This window comes from Dromaius novaehollandiae, chromosome 15, assembly GCF_036370855.1.
Source record: "Dromaius novaehollandiae isolate bDroNov1 chromosome 15, bDroNov1.hap1, whole genome shotgun sequence".
NCBI lineage: Eukaryota > Metazoa > Chordata > Aves > Casuariiformes > Dromaiidae > Dromaius > Dromaius novaehollandiae.
In genome coordinates, this window is record NC_088112.1 from 22,892,577 (window position 1) to 22,909,867 (window position 17,291).

Genomic DNA, 17,291 nt, shown 5'->3' on the forward strand with positions numbered 1-17,291 from the left:
AAAAGCCACTTTCAGGATTATCATTTCATTATTTGAAGAAGAGTTTCCACAGCTGAAAACTCAGTGTGACTGTCAGAGCTCCTCAGGCCCCATCCAAGAGAGGCAGTGGTGGGCACTGCAGTAAAGGCAACCAGGGAGCTCTGCTCAGAGGAACAGCTGAGACCCACGGGATAATTTCCAGACGCACCCACCTGCCTTTCAGAGGATATCACATCAAAGCAGCGCAGCTGCCTCCCAGTACAGCTGGTAGGCTTGTCACTCAGTGCGCTCAGGTTGTGAGTACCAAGGTGCGAGAGAAATGGTTTGGGCTGATTCAAGGAACAGAGATGAAATTACAGCTGTGAAAATGCAGCCTGCATGTCAAACAGTTTGACTTTTGGTGCTTCGCTGACACGAGCACTTCCCAAGGGGAATTACTGCCACCCCCGCATCACTTAACACTGGATTTGGAAGAGGATCAGTCTCTTGCACCACACTGAGCGGCAGGTTGTCCTAGCCTCAGCTAGCCCTACATCCGAGCATGGGACTAGTCTCGCACTAGTGCTGAGAAAAGCTTCCAAGCCTAAAGCACAGCATACCCCCTTCCCCTGCTTAGGTTTAAAAACAGGTCAGTGAAGCACATTGCCCTGCCTAAAAGGTGAGCAGAGTAACAGGGGGCCGACCTCTCAGCTGTCGGTTACCTACCTGCAGCTGGAAGCATTTGGCTGTACGTTGTGTATTATCCATAGCATACACCAAAAGGAAATTGGACTGTCTCCAGAAGTCACCATCTGAATCCTTTCTTTTCTCCCTTCTCTGGAAAGCTTAGCTGCATTTGCTTCTACTCAGGATTAAACAAAGTGTCATGTACAGTAGAAAAAATAGCACCTGGTATCTTGCCAGCTCCCTCTCCCATATTTTCTTTCAGTGGGGTTAATAGGAAAATAAATAAAAACCAACTACCACCAAGGGAAGACCCAGGGAAACTCAGTCTTTGCCTTCTTGCAAGCCTTCTAGTGTCATAACAAAAATATACCTTAAACTCTGAGATACTCCTGCCATATTTGGTTTCCTCTCCCCCTCACCTCTCTTTCCCTACTCATATTTTCTTCTGCCAAACCACTCACTTCAGACTGGAGGTCCCACTGCCGTTTTAATTCCAGCATTGCCCTCCACACACCCTCCCTGCATTCAAGAGCACTGGTGATTAGTCTTTGTCTCTCCGGCTCATTTCTTCACGATATAGCTTCTGATAACACCAAGGCCCCACCTCACCAATAAACAGAGCAAACAAATAACCAAAAGTACAGCTCAGTCACCCTAAATAGCCTCATAAAGTGCTCCAACCATAAGCACTCATTTTGGAGCTGCTTTTCTATCGTCCTTAGGAAATTTCTTCATAATAAATTGATGCCTCAGTTCTTTGATGAATCACTGCTCTGTTATTAAACCATAAATCATTCTTCTACCTCCAAGAAAGGTAAAGAGAAGAGCCAGAGGAATGCCTTTCTTTTCCTTTGCAGAACTAGTAAAGGGACTTCATCAGGGCACACTCTCCCAAGGAATCTGGAGTTATTTCGCCAGCACCCTGATGAGGAAGATTGATGGCCTTTTTGGCAATTTAATAGATTTAGGTGAAAGCATATACATGACCCCTCTAGGGAATAAAGGGGAGGAGAAGGGTAATCCAAAATAGCTGCTATGCAATAGAGAGCTGTCTAAACAGCAGCTGGGAAGCTAGAGCCGGAGGACAAGCAGTACAAATATTGCTTCAACCTTGTCCCTGCAGACCTGCTCTCCCTCTCTGCTTTCGGACGGGAGATGCCTCTTAAGGCTTCAGCTAAAGGCATCATCCAGCACTTTCCCTAACCTTGCTCATTCCATGCACGAAATGGGGTAGGATACACAAGTTTGCTTTTGCCTCCAAACAAAACCAGTCTGATTTTGTTGCATGGGAGTTTTATGGTCACCCAGAGAGGAAATCAAAGAGGAACCATTCACAATGTTAATGGCACTTCGGGCTCTAACAGCACCCAAGATGCTCTAAAGCATCCACGGAGACAGATAGTTCCTGTTCTCTACTTTTGTCTAATGACTGCAGCTTACAAGCACTAGCATCTACAATCAGAGAATAACACTTAACATAAAGGAAGCAGGACAAATCCCAGTCTTCCGTGATGTAGGGAGCATGCTTGGGCAAGTTACAGAGGGAGGGCTGGCATCTGAAAGTCCTTTTTTGAAATGCCATGGTGTTACTGTAAAGAATTCTAACTACATTTGAGAAAACTTTCTTAGCATTTGGGTGCAGAAAGAGGAAAGCCCTTGTTATAACGGAATCAGAAACCTTCACTAGATATGGAATTCCACCAAACCCCTGACTCAGACAAACCTATTTTCCTTGCAAAACTCCACGACTGAAGGACTTGCAGACTGCATGAATGTCAGCTTATTTTCATTTCCTTTTCAATCTCCACCAACAGGAAATCTAACCTCCCTGACTCGAAGATGCCTTCCCTGTATGCCTCCTGGACGTTATCGACCTCCTCGCTCTCCTCTCAGGGAAGCATCTCAGAAAATGGCCAAAGACAAAGCCGGCCTTTGAAACCGGCCTTGCTGCCCATGCCCGTGACCTCGCCAGGGAGGAACACAGTTGTGCTGACTACCTCAGGACAAACATCACTGCGGCGCGGACGCGGCAGCACCAGAAAGAGTAAGTGCTTAGGAGGGGTCTCTGGGAGAGGGAAGCCGTACGTGTCCCTCCCAAACTGCGCTGGCTGCCTGCAGCTGGAACCCTGAGCCATAAAAAGGAAATGTTACGTTGCCAGGAGCATTTACAGCTTTCACGAATGCTCCCTGCCTGGGCTTGGTTTCTGCATTCAGGCTGAACATTATCGGAGAAACGAACAAAGACTAGCGATTTCCCCAAGGGCACTTACAGGATCTCATCTCACCCAGGGAGCGAGCTGGACAGAGAGGCAGGTATCTGCTACTAACACGGCCAGGTTTCCATACGCAGAGGGACTGAGCTGTCGTTCAGCTGTCGCTCTTCACCCCTGTGAAGCAGGCTTTTGGAAAGGGTCTTTTACAAAGAGTCATTAAAAGCACAAGGGCTGCAGCGTAAAGGACAGGGAACGTTACTGGTACCGCTTGGCAAGAGCACTGAATACGAAGGGAAATGTGAATTACTATGTTAAGTATAACAGAATGTACCACCACCTCTGTGGATTAAACTTCCAGGCTTACATGCAAAGGGTTTTATTGTCCCGGGGTCCCACAGGGCTGTTGCTGACCAGAGGTCACAGCTGTGAAACGTCAGGAGAAGTTAAAGTTGCTGTGAAGACAGAAAACGCAGCAGTCGGGGAAGATCCCAGATAGATTACCCAGACAGGCTGACTCTGTTACATCAGGGAGTGACATAACTTATTTCTAGAAGCAACAGCATCTCAAAACAACTAATGAAAGCAGCTGTCTGAGGGGAGCAGCTGATGACCATGTCCTGAACAGTCACAGGAAGGTGGCTCAAAACTCAACTGCAAAAGAGCTCTCTGTCCTAGAGACCACAGCATGCTCATATAGAAAAGGAAAAGGCAAAAACCAAAAATCCAAGACAGTAACACTTAAAAATTAAGTGGGAAGTTATATAAAAGGGGGACACAAAAGCTTGTTAAAAAGAAATTAGAATAGTATTTTTGAATGATCAAATCCTTGCAGAAAACAGAAATTGTTTAAACTATTAGAAATCTGGGGTAAAGTCTGGGTATCTTTTAAAACTAAAAGGATGCACCAAAAATTGTTAAACAGTATTGGAGGCTATTAGAAGGAAAAGTATCCTTATACATGTCAAAAAAAAAAATAAGGAAGCACAAACTTTAACAAGTTAAACGTGAGCTATACTAAGACAATATTATAAGTCTCTAAAAAGGAATTCTGCAGAGATCTTGGAAGATAAAACCCAGTAAACCCAACTTCTGAATCAGGCACATTGATAAAAACCACAATAAAAAGAAAATTAGTAGACAGATACCTAAATGGTATATATCTTGGAAGGTACAGCATTTTGCTTGGAGGAAAAATCACTATTTTCTGCGCAAGGAAGTCCCATGTCACAGGTACATTTCAGTTCCTTGAGTTAGAGTGCACAGACAGATAATGTGGTTATTACAGCAAACTCGAATCTATCTACAACATCCCTTATCAAAGGGTTTTATAGAAGCTAAGCTTGTACGGAATACAAGGGAAGGCCTGTTGATAAATTCGTGAACAGTTAGAAGATGCAAAACAATGGGTAAGAACAACGATTACATTTCCAAAGGACAAGGTTACCAGTATGGATCCAAAGAATACGTACTAGAACTCACACTGTTCAACATGCTCACAAATGATCTAGAATCAGGCATGAGGACTAAAGGGCAAAGTTTGCTGCTTGTTTCAGGATTGTTCACCCTAAATCTACAGCTGGCTGCAAAGAGCTCCATGCTAATTTCACAGCACCAAGCAGCAGGGAGATAAAATGGTAGCAAAAATGTCAATACACAAATATGGGGAGAAATAAGCCCTAATTATACATAGACAAATTAGGCTTTAAATTAGCTTTTGTCACTCTAAAGAGAGCTTTTGGAATTGTCACAACAATTCACTGGGACTCGAACTCCATGCTCAGAATCAGTTAAAAAAGGTAATTTAAAATATTAGAAAAAGGAACTGAGAACAAAACAGGGAAAACTTAGCTATGCCAATGTAGGAGTCCTGGTAAATTTGCATTTTGAATACTTCACACATTTCTGGTAGCTCAAAAAGAATATAGTAAAATTAGAAAAAATATACAGAAGGATGATCAAGAGAACAGAATAATTTCTATTTGAGGAGCAAAATTTTCCATCTTGGAAATGTCTGAGATGCAAAAATCATGAATAGCATGAAGGCAGGACAGGATATTTCACCAAAAAAAAGAGGCACACAGTAAAATTATGGAGTCAAAAGCGTTGATAGCAGAGAGCTAGAGAAAAAGAATACTCCACATATGGTCTACTTTTTGTCCTCCTCATTCCCAAAGAGCCAAAATGTGCTTCTCTTGGAGGCAGCACCTCAGCTCAGCTGGCTTGATCCCATTCTTGCATCCCCAGACTCCGAGCTGCAACTACAGCAGAGGTGAATTTGCCTCCAGAATGCAGAGCCTCTGCTCCTCAGAGCAGCTTGGCCTGTTATTCTGTATCCCTGAAAGAATTATAGGTAAAATGTGTTGAACACAAGTATTGTGGCATTGGATATTACTTCTTTTCGTTTATCTTCAGAAGCCATTTTCTGAAGGAAAGTACTTTGCACAGCTTTAATCATACAAACTTCATGCTCTAATCAGCTGCTCCCTTAAGCAGAAATAGCTGCAGTTCACCAAAGCTATCAACATATTGAGGTGCTAACTTAATACAAGGCACGTTTATTGCATTACTTTGGCTCTCAGTACTGCAATAGCCAAGCACAACAGAAATACCAATAAACTCATTCACATACACTCAGGGCTATAGGAAATACCCCTCCCAAGGATGGAGAGCAGAGACAGAATGCCTTCAGGAATACCTACTGTGAGGCTAGCACTAGAGCCCAGGGTCCTCACACCACTGTTTTTCCCCAGTTATGGTTATTTTGGTAATTCCAAATTCTTGACTTGGCACAGAATGACTCTTTGTAAAGGTTTATGCAGAGCTAAGTTGGTTATATTCTTTCCAGTGAGGTTGGCAAGGCTAATTTTCAGATCATACGTGCTGCTTTGGAATAAATTTCCAAGTATATTTAAGCAACTAAGTGGCATATTCTTTAATACTTTCAGACAGAGCTGCTGCTAGAGATAGGCAGTGTCATTGGCAGGAGGTGAGGCTCATTTGCAAAGGCCATCGTCAGTGTTTAGACTCAAAATTGGATTTATCTTAAAAGTTGTTTTACTTTAAAGGACTCATTCCCCTGTGGTGGCTCTGTTTAAAAAAAAAAATCAATCTTGTGAACAGCAAGAAACCGCAGAGGAAATAAAGTGTGTGACTTCCAGTGTTGTTGCCTGGAAAGTAAGTATGAGGTGGAACAGCCAAAATAGGAACAACAAATAGTACCAAACTGAGAGGACTGTCAGGTGGGCTCAGGTGCAAGGGCTCACGCTCATGGTTATCACACGTCTGGCAAGAAAACGCAATGGGAAGAGGGCAGGAGGCACCTGTGAACACCATGAGGACTGAGGACACGCTGCATCTCACTGGAGACTTTTAGCACCTCACAAAATAAGGTATTTTCAAATTAGGAATCTGCTCAGGCACAGAATTGCTAGGGGAAGGGATTTCTGCCCCTTTCCCCCCCCCCCCCCCCCCCCCCCCGCCAGCAGCAGCACATGCTGGTGGCACAAATACACATCACCTTCCACGACTACCCACCTCTGCAGCCTCCCTCGCCCCTTTTCTGTTGGGTTCCTTCTGGTCCTACCCACGTATTGCGGTGCCTTCCACGCAGCAGCCCACTCCTGCACCAGCACATCCTTGCCTTCTCCCCCCAGGGACCAGAACCAGCCTGTGGAGTGCTAATGCCGTGACTCATTGACTCAAGAGTCGGGCAGGAAAATCCAATACTGTCATGCTGTGACAGTGCAAGCTAATGTTCAGCGTTAATGCATTTCAGTGTTTGGTGTTCTGCAGTGTATTTACAGTCCAGAAGTCAAGGCAAACTCACAGAAATTGAATCTGTCCTACCCAAGACAGGAGCATTAAGAATTTCTTAGCCCTCAGTCATCTGGGAGGACTACTCCACCTCCAGACAGAGGTCCTCAGAGTACAGCAGCAAGTCAGGCAAACTGCTGTAGCAAAAAAAATATGCAGTAAATTGAAGACACCTAAACAGTTCACCATCAGGCACTTGCAGTTGAGGGAAGCCATGTTCATTCCATCTCCCCTTGTCTGGAATATGATAACACAGCTAATCTAGTTCAACAAATTGTAGCTGTTGTGTCAATACAGAGGGATGGAGAATTTAAGCTTATGAGCCTTGCCAGTTTTCAGCAGAGCAGTAGTCTGTTAGGAAAGGGCTGTGGAGGCAGAACTCATTACTGCCTGCCCATTCACTGTACCCCGGCGGTGGGCTGCAGGCAAGCCCCTGGGAGCTCTGGGCCAAGAACAGAGCAGACAGTGGGTCTGACAGCATCCCCTGCAAACAGGTCTGCCAGCCCAAATATAACCGCTGCTCATTTCTGCATCATTGCTCCAATTATATCATCTTCCTTTTGGGATCTATTGAATTTCTGTTAAATTTTATCTCCTGCAAACTGATCTTGTTCCCCAGATGGATCCCTGCAGAGGCCTGGGCAGCCAGGAACCCCTGTTCATGTTGCTGGCTCCCTCAGGCGTCTTCCTGCCACTGCAGTGCGACCTCAGCAGTTCCAGCTTTACCAGCACATCAGCCCTCAGCCGCACAGCATCCCTTCAGGAGCTGCCATGACTGATGCAGGAACGAGGCCAAACTTCTCTCACGATGCTTCACCAGCACTTGTGGTCAGAGGAGGGGAAAGCAAAACTCCTTCTGTATGTAGTTCAGTGAACCTGGATGCCAAAGATCCTCCAGCAAAAAGTGAGACTGCTCCAAAGCCACCTGCATCAGCTCCGCCATCCATCCTGGTGAAACCAGACACTTCCCGGAACAGCACTGAAAAGGTACGGCCAGAGGTTACCCCCTGCATTCAGAATATCCTCACAGTCCTTTTAGGACTGAGATTCAGTGTCGGCTCAGTATCGACCAAGGGCCAAGTTTCCAGAGGGCTCTGCTCAATTTTCACTAGGTTTTCTTCTGACAGTGGGATAGGTGGATTGGTACACCTGCATTAAGAAATCTGCTGTTTGAATTAAACCCTTTGGAGAGGTGAGATGCTGCAAAGTCTCTTTCAGCATAATCTGATACTCAGTCATGACCAAACCTTGACACTTTTTCTGAGATTTTAAATCAAGCAAGAATCCCACTGAGATCCTAAGAGTTTGGGTAGCAAATGAGCAAACATCTGAGAAATGGGAATGTTAGACCTTACATTAGACTGGTCTCTACAGAGATTCAACACATCCCCCCAGCTCCCTTCACTTGCATGCTTCACATCGCTTTGGGTGAGGCATTTGGAAGGGAGATTTCTATTCCCACTAGCAACAGGGGTGAAGTTTCCAGAACGGTTTTATACTGTCTGTGAAACTGCCCCAGTGACAACTTTCCCTTCCGGTGGCACCCAAAGAGCAAATAGCTCCATGAGTCTCTCAAAGCACACACAACCTTGGAGCTTCTGTGAAGAATATTAGCCTGAGACAAACCCTTGTACATGCTCTCAGTGAAGGGCACGGCAGGAGAGAGGCTACGCTTTCTCCTCTGTTTCATACTAACACGTGCTCTTCCCCTTCATTTTCTTGCACTAATTTGAGTGATAGCTGTTCAGACTAGTTTTCATAGGCCTTCATAATACCTGGCTGTAATATATTGATTATGCTGCTACACAAAGGTGTGCAGTTTCCCAGTGTTTTCATTCATGTGCCATAAGCTGCAAATCATGGCCATGCAGATGGACACACAGCTTCTTCATAGACATCATGTGTCACTGAGAACAAACCAGCCTTCTCTCCTGGAAGCACAACATCCTGGTTCTGTAGAGCAGATCAAGCAAAAACTAAGGGCCATTCTGTTTTCCCAATGTTATTCTGGGTTCTGTTCTCATTCCAGCAAGTGAAAACAGTGAGGTTCCAGAACTACAGCCCCCCGCCGTCCAAGAGGCACAGCCTGCAGCCATCCCCGAGCCTGCCGCGCGGCAGAACGGAGCAGGGAGCCGCAGCGGATGCTCTCTTGTCGGAAGCAAACCCGATGGGCCCTGACTTGACGGTGCTGTACTCACCCAGGATCAGCTCCAGTCCCCTGCACCAGCGAAGGGTGTTGCACGCAAAGGCATCATCGCTGGACCTTTCTGGCCAGGCGGGACAGCTGACCTTCCCTATCAAAAAGAATTACAGCAGCATTTCTGCAAACTGACAGGTTAATTCTCTCTACTTGCTTTTCCTTCACGAGTGTGCTTCTCTCCTCTGTTCTGTGAGGGGTAAGCATCCTTTGGACTGCACACCAGCCTGCCACCTCCACCGCTTTCCCTCTCCCATGGCTAGAGGCAGATACTCCCCATATCCCTGTGCCTCTATGCGCCACACTGCCAGACGCCCTCGGGAACTGCCAGTTTGAGTTTTGCAGAGAACTTGGGGAGCTCCCGAGAGAGCAGAATGGGACAATATCTATCACTGTATAGGAGAGTCCTATTTCTGAGGCACACCTCAAGCTACACCTTCCCAACCTGTCAATGCGTCAAATACCCATGCCATGCCAAGCGATGCTAGAGGAGCCCCCATTGACACAGAGGCTACTTCAAACACCACAGAGAAACGTGAAGTTGGGTTTGTGGCATCCACAACAGATATTATTTGGTATCATATAAAGCTGCTTGTAAGATAATCGGAGAAGGAGTGGGAGAAGGAAGAAAGCGTGCAGGTATCAGAAGTAGTTAAACTTGCTTCATCTCCTGGCTACTACAAGAAAGCTCACTGAGATCAAAACAATGGTTCATTACCTTCCTAATTCGGCAGGATAAAGAAACCATGAATCAAGATCAGTCAGTTCCTGGCTTAATGTTCAAGTTCCCTTTTGCAGGGTTTTCACTTCCAATTTTTTTGTTAGGTGTTTTTTTGTTTGGTTGGTTGGTTGCTTTTAGTCCATGAGTTTTAACTTAGAATATAGTTTAAAAGGTGATTTGGAGAGGAAAGGGACAATAGAAAGGGATGTGTCATTATGACAGTCATTTAGACTTTGTGGACAGGTGTTTTGGATCTTGCTTCTCTTGGGTGGTTGGTTTCCTCTAATTACCCAACAGCTACTTCCTAGCAGTCCCTCAGTTCACTCCAATGCTTCTTTTTCCACCACCCAGACATTTAGATATTGCTATTTACGGGTCTAAGTCTACATTAAGATGCATGAAACATTGTCTAAATAATAGAAAGCAGAAATCAGCATTCACCGTACCACAGACCACCCTTCTGCCACAGCAGCACCAACTCTAGTTTTCATCTGACCTCTATTTTGGACATTATCCTGTGAAACCACCGAAAAATCAGCAGAACTGGAGAGCTGTACCCAGCTATCCAGCTGTGACTGCTGTTTAGCAAACTGGTGCACAACAGGCTTTGTTTTTCACACTTTGCTTTTATTGGTGGTTTAGAGACCACCAATTCCCATCCTAGCCACAACAAACAAACATTAGATCTCCTAACAGCGGTTGTTGTGCTTCTTCCAGAACTGCTGTAAAGTAACATCTTTGGTTAATTGCATACAAAACCCATGAAATTAACTCCATTGGTCAGTGGAAACTGTGAGGCACTGGCACAGCCTCAGAGAAGGAAGTTTTCCTTGGAATTAAGAAAATAGAATGGATAAAGACATCTATTAGCCTACAGCACTAATTCTTTTACCCTTTCAGACTATTTTTCTTTTGGTGAAGCTGGCTTCTGCCTGATCCCAAAAAGGGGATTTTCAGTAGCACAGAAACAAGTGGTAAAACAAGTATGTTCTTCACGTTGAACTATCTGTCACTATTTAAGTTCCTGAAAAAAGATTCTGAAATTAAAAATGTGCACTTTGCCCAGCTATAAAAAAAAATGCTGTAAGCTGCAAATAAAAGGATAAACATGTCTCACAGCAGTGCCACTCCAATGACAATCAAACATTTCAGGGAAAATAGGCCTGTTCTTTGCTAAAGATTCCTCTCATTCCCTTAAAACTAAACCAGAAAGCCTCATAAACTGGCTCTATAACCAGGAACAACTTCATTTCTCCCAAACACATTCAGATTTCCAGGATCAGCTCATTTTGTAATCTATAGTGTTAGTTTGGAGGTGAAGGAAGGGGTACCTGCTCATGCCTGGCTCCAGATGATCATTTACTGCACGCTAATGAAAGGATAGATTGCTTGGTATGACCTAATCTGTAATCTGCCGAAGAAATAACTAATGGATTTCAACAGCTGACCTCCCAGGAGACTCGCTGAAGACAGTGGCATGGGAGGTCGAAGCTACACATGAGAATTAATTATGCAGATAGAAGTGCTGGTAAAGAAGAGGGCACAATAGAAAATGTGAAGCAGAGGTGAATAAAGAGAAGGGAGAGTATGTAGAGAAGCAAGGGGAATTTTTGTATTTTACTGCCAAAAAAACCCCAAAAAACAAAAAACAACTCATCTCATAATCATATGATAGAGTCAAAGTCTAATGTGACTGCCTGAGCCAAAGCCGCAGCTGCTGTGAACCGTATCTGGCCCCAAGCCTGGCAGCAGTGATTAGCACGCCACGAGCATTGCACCAAGCTCTGACTTGCCACCGGCTTTCGCCGAGGCTCCGAGGGGAAGGTGGCAAATGCCTTTCCGGACGCTGTTCTCCCTTTGGGCCATGCCTGTCTAAAACACCGAGCGGTTCCCTGCAGGAATCACTTCAGGACATCCGTGCAGAGCCTCCCCTTGAGCCCTAGTCGGGAGCCATGTCCTCCAGAGCTGAAGACCACCCCAGCTCCTCAGGGGCCAACCAGGGCTGGGGGGAAGGTGGAGTATGGCTGTACTGAGACTGAGCTTTATACACTGGCGAAGAGGGTGGGGAACCAGCGTTTTTTGCTTGCAGGGGTACAACCTGTTCCTGAACCTGCATGGACAGATGGACTCCCTGCATACAGACTGTGGTTGATGCCATTTCCCGAACTTTTACGTTTTAAAAAGAGCAGGCAGGTCTGAGCCAATCAGTTCCAACTCAGTATCTCAGCATCCCTCAAGAGCCAGGAACGAGATGATGAACTGGGAAGTCTGCAGCAGCTCTGATAAAAGATCTTCACTTGTTATTGGCAATTAACCCTGCCCTGGCTAGACCCTGGTGCCCGTTTCATCAGGACCTCAGAGAGAGTAGTACTTGAGACCAGAGGAGAATACATCAACAATTTCTGAAGCTCAGGAGGGAGTTCAGTGCAATTTGCATGCAAATACGTATTTAAAGATGAGGGACAAAAAGGAAACAACATACTGTAATCCATCGGGGGCTTAGACAGAAACGTATGTTGAAGGAAAGTCACCTTGTAAATTTAACCTACGAGTGGGGCAGATTTTCCCACACAAGGCAGGCGTGTTAGGCAAGGCAGTGAGGAAGACTTTGAAGTTCAGTCTGGGCCTGCAAAATGAAGTGCTTAGAAAGCAATCTGTAGAACTGATTGCAGCTCTGTTTCTCATGCCTCAGCCCTGCCACCCAAGCCCACGTATGAGGAAGTGTGTACAGAAACATCTGTAGCCTCTTCTGTCAGATGCACTAAGCCTCAGTGGACACCACGAGCATCAGCAAAATCTAAAGGTGCCCAGTATGCCTGAGGACTTAATAAGCCATAAAGTCTTTCCGCATGTCTGGGCTCACAGTCGCCAGATCCAGCTCATAATATTGTCAGTTTTGAGTATTTTCATGGAATGAAACTACCCCCTTATCCTCTTACATCAGGATAAACAGCAATAAGGTTTTGTAGCACCCATGCACAGGGCACTTTTGCACAGAGGAGCACAATGAGTGACAGCATCAGGTAGATCAGGAAATAAAAAAGCTCTTACACACGTGCACACACACACGTTCAGTCATGAGCAATGACAGGGAAATACTGACAGTGAAATTGGCACTTTGGGAAAATAGCAAGAAGCTATTTTGAGACAGATCTCTCAATCAGTTTCTTTCACAGAATATTTCAGTGCTTTGATGCTATGGTGATAAGTGCGCTAAATATATCCAAAATATATACGGAGACAGAGCTCCAAACATGACATACTTTAAAGCAACAGATCTAGTGAGCATCTTGTTCCCATTGTCCAGCCCCTCCTAGCTGTAAAGACACCTGCCCACTTGTTTAATATTGCAGTCCACTAGGCAAAATGGTTAAAGTATTCCCAACCTTCCCTCCTTGCTCACCTGGCAATGCCGAGGACCAAGGAAAAGGGGCTAGAATTCAGATCTCTCTTATGCAAAAATCCAAGCTAAAAGAGACTTTCCTGTAGGAGCTAACCTGGGGTTTGGTTATCAGCTCTGAGCAAAGGAATGCCAGACAAGTGCTTCTTGTCTACGAAGTGAAGCCAATCATGTCAGGGAAAACATCAACTGCATTTATGGTGGAAAAATTTTCTAATTGCACCAGAACAAAAGTGACCCTATTCCAGAACAATTACTCTAATCACCTTTATTCTGCAAGCAGAACTTCCATGCAGGTACTTCTGCTAGCATAAACAAACATATTTTCTTTGGTTCAGCTCTTCTGCTCTGCACCTTTCATGAGCAACAGCTGACCTGAACCCCTGTTCACCTCTGGCTGTTCTCATCCAATTCTCTCCCCCTCATTCCTTTCCCCTCCCTCCTCCCCCCCAACTTTTTTTTTTTTATGGGTAGCAATGAAAAAGGAGACATCACATGCTGAAAGGAGGCTGGTAGCTTTACATGGAGGTGGGCGAGCTCTTCAAGGGTTTGTTCTCTTTCTATATATTTTTAAACTACCCTCCTCTCTTCTCATCCCCCAGACTCTCTTCATCCCAGTTTCCCCAGAGAAGGGCGGTTAGACATCAGTACTGTGACCCTATTCTGTCATTCCCGAGTTAGCCAGAAAAGCTCACCAAGGGGCAAGACAATCCATGCCCTCCCCGGGAACGTGTCATCTCCGTAGCTCTGCAGACTTGACGGTCTAGAGGGACCACTCTGGCCCTGCCTGCTAAATCGCTACCTCTGCAGTCTTCTGTTTCAGCCACAAATTATCACATGAAGTACAGAGTGCAAAGAAGGTAACATTAGGAGAGGCAAAATACAATTGCAGATGAACTGCAGTGTAATGTATTTGTATAATGAAAATATATTGCTCTCTGCCTTCCCAGCTGAATGTGAAAGAGAAGGCTGATCGCAGAGGCTCTGGCCATCCATAGTGTCTTGTTTGCCTGCAGAGCACAGGAACGGAGCCCAGGAAAAGCGAATAAAGCAGTGCACTGGGACAGAGGGACCATTAATGAACCTCTCTCAGTTCTTGAATAGGTCTTCTTTTCCATCTGCTCATTTTTTATGCTTAGTTAATGAATTGGAGCCCAAACCAGATCATTCATCAGCGCTTCCTTAATTGCCTGCCTAGCCTTGTAGGAACCTGGAAATCCTTCAGTAAGTAACCTACCCCCATGAGCTTGAACTGCAGTCGTTTCCTGATGAACTGAGAACAAACGAGGCAGAAGGATGAAAATGTAACATATTTAACAAATTCTTTCCACATTTTTCATGCAAAGAATGCATCTGTACCCTAGCCAGAAGCAGCTGATCTCAGACACAGAAGGAGAATCAGAGCAGCCTCACAATCCATTCAACAACTGGACATTTTGGGCCCAAAATGACCACTCCCACCCTTTGCCGTGGGAGAGGCAATATCAAATATTCACTATATACAAATAACCATAATATTCTATGTCAGAAGATAATTTTGCAAGGCTATTTCCGATGGAACCTGGCTTTTACATTGCTGGCACTCTCTGCTCTCCTGGGAGCTCAAGAACCAGGCGCTGGGGGCCTGGGCTCAGTTAAAGCGTCCCTCAGGATCAGTATCTGCTCTGTGACAGAGGGTCTGACTCCCCCATGGTCTGATGGCAGCAGTCACATAAGAGGATGGAGGTGACAGGAAGGCATTTAGAATCGCATCTTGAGTGCTGGGAAACACTAGTGAGGTGCTGCCAGAAACTCACTTCATCGACTTCAGCAGGACGGCCGGGCTCTGAGGCTGTGCACGCTAGGATTACACTGACCTCACACAAGCACTGCCACCTCGAAACACTCACAAACGTGGTGAGCTCCACAGGGAGCTTGCTAACAACGAAATAAACCCTACTGGCTTGTGATTTCTGTCTTCCAGTTGCTGAGCTTTTGAGAATTATATTCCTCTTATTTTTTTAAGAGGGGGGGAAAAGAAAAAAAGGAAGTTAAGAGCTTTTTTTGTTTTGTTTTTTTTTATACGATCACATGATACCAAGAACTTGGGACTTGAAGAAAGCAATACTCATAAGCTAGCAAAAGTCTGCAACACATGGGACACCAGATCCTTACCTCTTACTCTCTCCCAACAACCCCATTCTCCCTTTGGCAGCTTGCAACCGAACGCAGAAGCCAGCATTTAGGAAGAGAGCACCCAAGGGAAACCCGTGGCCTGAGAATGAGATGGAGCAGCAATCATGTCCTATGATAGGCAGGGTTCTGCTCTGAAAACAGCAGGATTTAAGAGGAAGTCCAGTGGTTTCCAGTGCTGTTCAGAACGGATCAGAAATAGCCTTTGTTGGTATCTTGCAAAGCAGGTGGAAGCTTACACATCACTTCTCTTTGCCCAGTTTCTTCTATCATCAGCAGGTATTAGGCAGACTTGGGCAGGTCAATTTATTATGCACCAGGACCAAATGGCATGCAATGCATGTTCTCTCCTGCTTCAAGTATTTTGCCCTGAACCAGAAAGGCCATTTTTAAAATTAATACTAGGAAAAACAATTAGGCTGTGGTGCATTTAGATTTCTAATCCGTGATACATTCCTAGTCACCAGGTGTTTTAATGAGCACTTATTTCCAAATGTTTTATTTCCTGGCTTGATCCTGTTTAATTTTTCACAAGCCACCAAAGCAAAACAAAAACAGTTAACACACCAAGCATCTCATCTAAATTCACAAAGCTCAAATTAGCTTGAGAGATAAAAATCTGAGAGAATAAACAGTCTTTTGAAGCACCATCGCTCATCCCTTTCCTCCCCTCCAGCCCTTTCAGTACGGAGCAAGCAAGATTTGCCATCTGGAAGTCACTGCAAACTGCAGATGCCACAGAACTTTTCTCCAAACCACAACACAGCCCAGAATTTTCACAGAAAAAGGATGTCTTTACAACTCCCCTTCCCCACTTCTGTACCAAGTTCTGGGAAGAGGAAAGTCCATATTTTGCCCCATTGAGAGCAAAAAGTTGACCCCCAAATATTTAAGTTGGAAATACCAGAACAGCCCAGAAATGAGTGAGCTCATAGGTGTATTTATAAAGATTTTTAGAATGCTTATCCACTGCCCAATAGAGTTATTGCAATTAATTTATGTAACTACATATTTTTAAAGTATAACAGCTGTAGATTTTTTAAGCTTTCCAATTTTTTTGCCTTAAGTCTCAATATCTCAACTGTTTTAAAAGTAACATTTCAAAATACTCAGAAAAATCAGCAATTAGAAACCAAAGTGAAGAGATGAGGACTTACCAAAAAGCTTCAGTGGAAGTTTGTATAAATTGATCACTTTCTGTACTTGCACCTGTTTCAAATAGAAAGTTGTAAAGACTTCAGAAACCACTATATGAACTGGCACACAGGAAACAAAAGTGATCACACTGGTGAAGACTATACATTTAATAAAAGCAGATAAAAGATTTTCTTCATACAAAAGTTCCAACTTAAATACAGTTTAAAGACAATAGGAATCACTAAGTAGGTAATTTACTTTGATCACCTGCATAACAGACGAGTAAATTTTGTCATCTTCTTTCTGCATTATGTCCAGGAAATATTACTATGAAATGTTACAAACATGTTATTATAAAGGGAGAAAACAAAAATGACTATTTTTGTGTATGTGTTTAGAAACAGTAGAATATATAATCTTCCCTTATTTGGTGATGGGTAGGAGAATAAACAGAATATATACATTTGGTTTATTACTCAAAGATCCTTGTACAAGTTCAGTTATGTTTAATATTTTTTCCATGATGTGAAGCTCATTTTTTTAAAAGGGTTGGGTTTTTTTTTCAATTTAACATACTAATAGGGAGAAAAGTCAATAAACAAGAAAAATTTTCTGTTTTGTATTAACTGAGATATTTATTTTGTATTTCCATAACTGAAAAGCAAAGGCTTAACATTTTAAGTTTTCAGAAGTTTACTTGTCTAAGTTTATAGCACTAATGTTTAGGTTTGTAGTCTGTAGATCAATTAAGCTAACCGGAGCCGAGTGGGTTCCTGCACCTTATACACTGGAAGCGTAAATGGCAGAACTGAGTTGCAGAACGAGGGCACTAAAAAATTAGCTTACTCGCATGGTGGGGGGCAACAGGTGGAAAACATAGGTCTTGATAAAGTTTTCAGTGCCAGACATGTATTATTCCATCCTGTAAAAACTATTGTGCTGACATTAAAATTGTTTTTGCATGAGACAGGAATTTTTATTTTCACTTTCATA

At 44.1% G+C, this 17,291-nt stretch overlaps 1 protein-coding gene across 1 annotated transcript in view; it reads left to right on the top strand.

The window, feature by feature from the left end:
• The window catches only part of SH3RF2 (SH3 domain containing ring finger 2), a 61,604-nt gene extending 44,341 nt beyond the window's left edge, over positions 1 to 17,263 (top strand). Inside the window, exons 8-10 of the mRNA XM_026118295.2 lie at positions 2,460 to 2,689; positions 7,291 to 7,658; positions 8,701 to 17,263. Coding sequence (XP_025974080.2) covers positions 2,460 to 2,689; positions 7,291 to 7,658; positions 8,701 to 9,003 — 901 coding nt within the window. The 3' untranslated portion in view covers positions 9,004 to 17,263. The remainder of the gene's footprint in view (positions 1 to 2,459; positions 2,690 to 7,290; positions 7,659 to 8,700) is intronic.
• Positions 17,264 to 17,291: the final 28 nt, after the last annotated feature.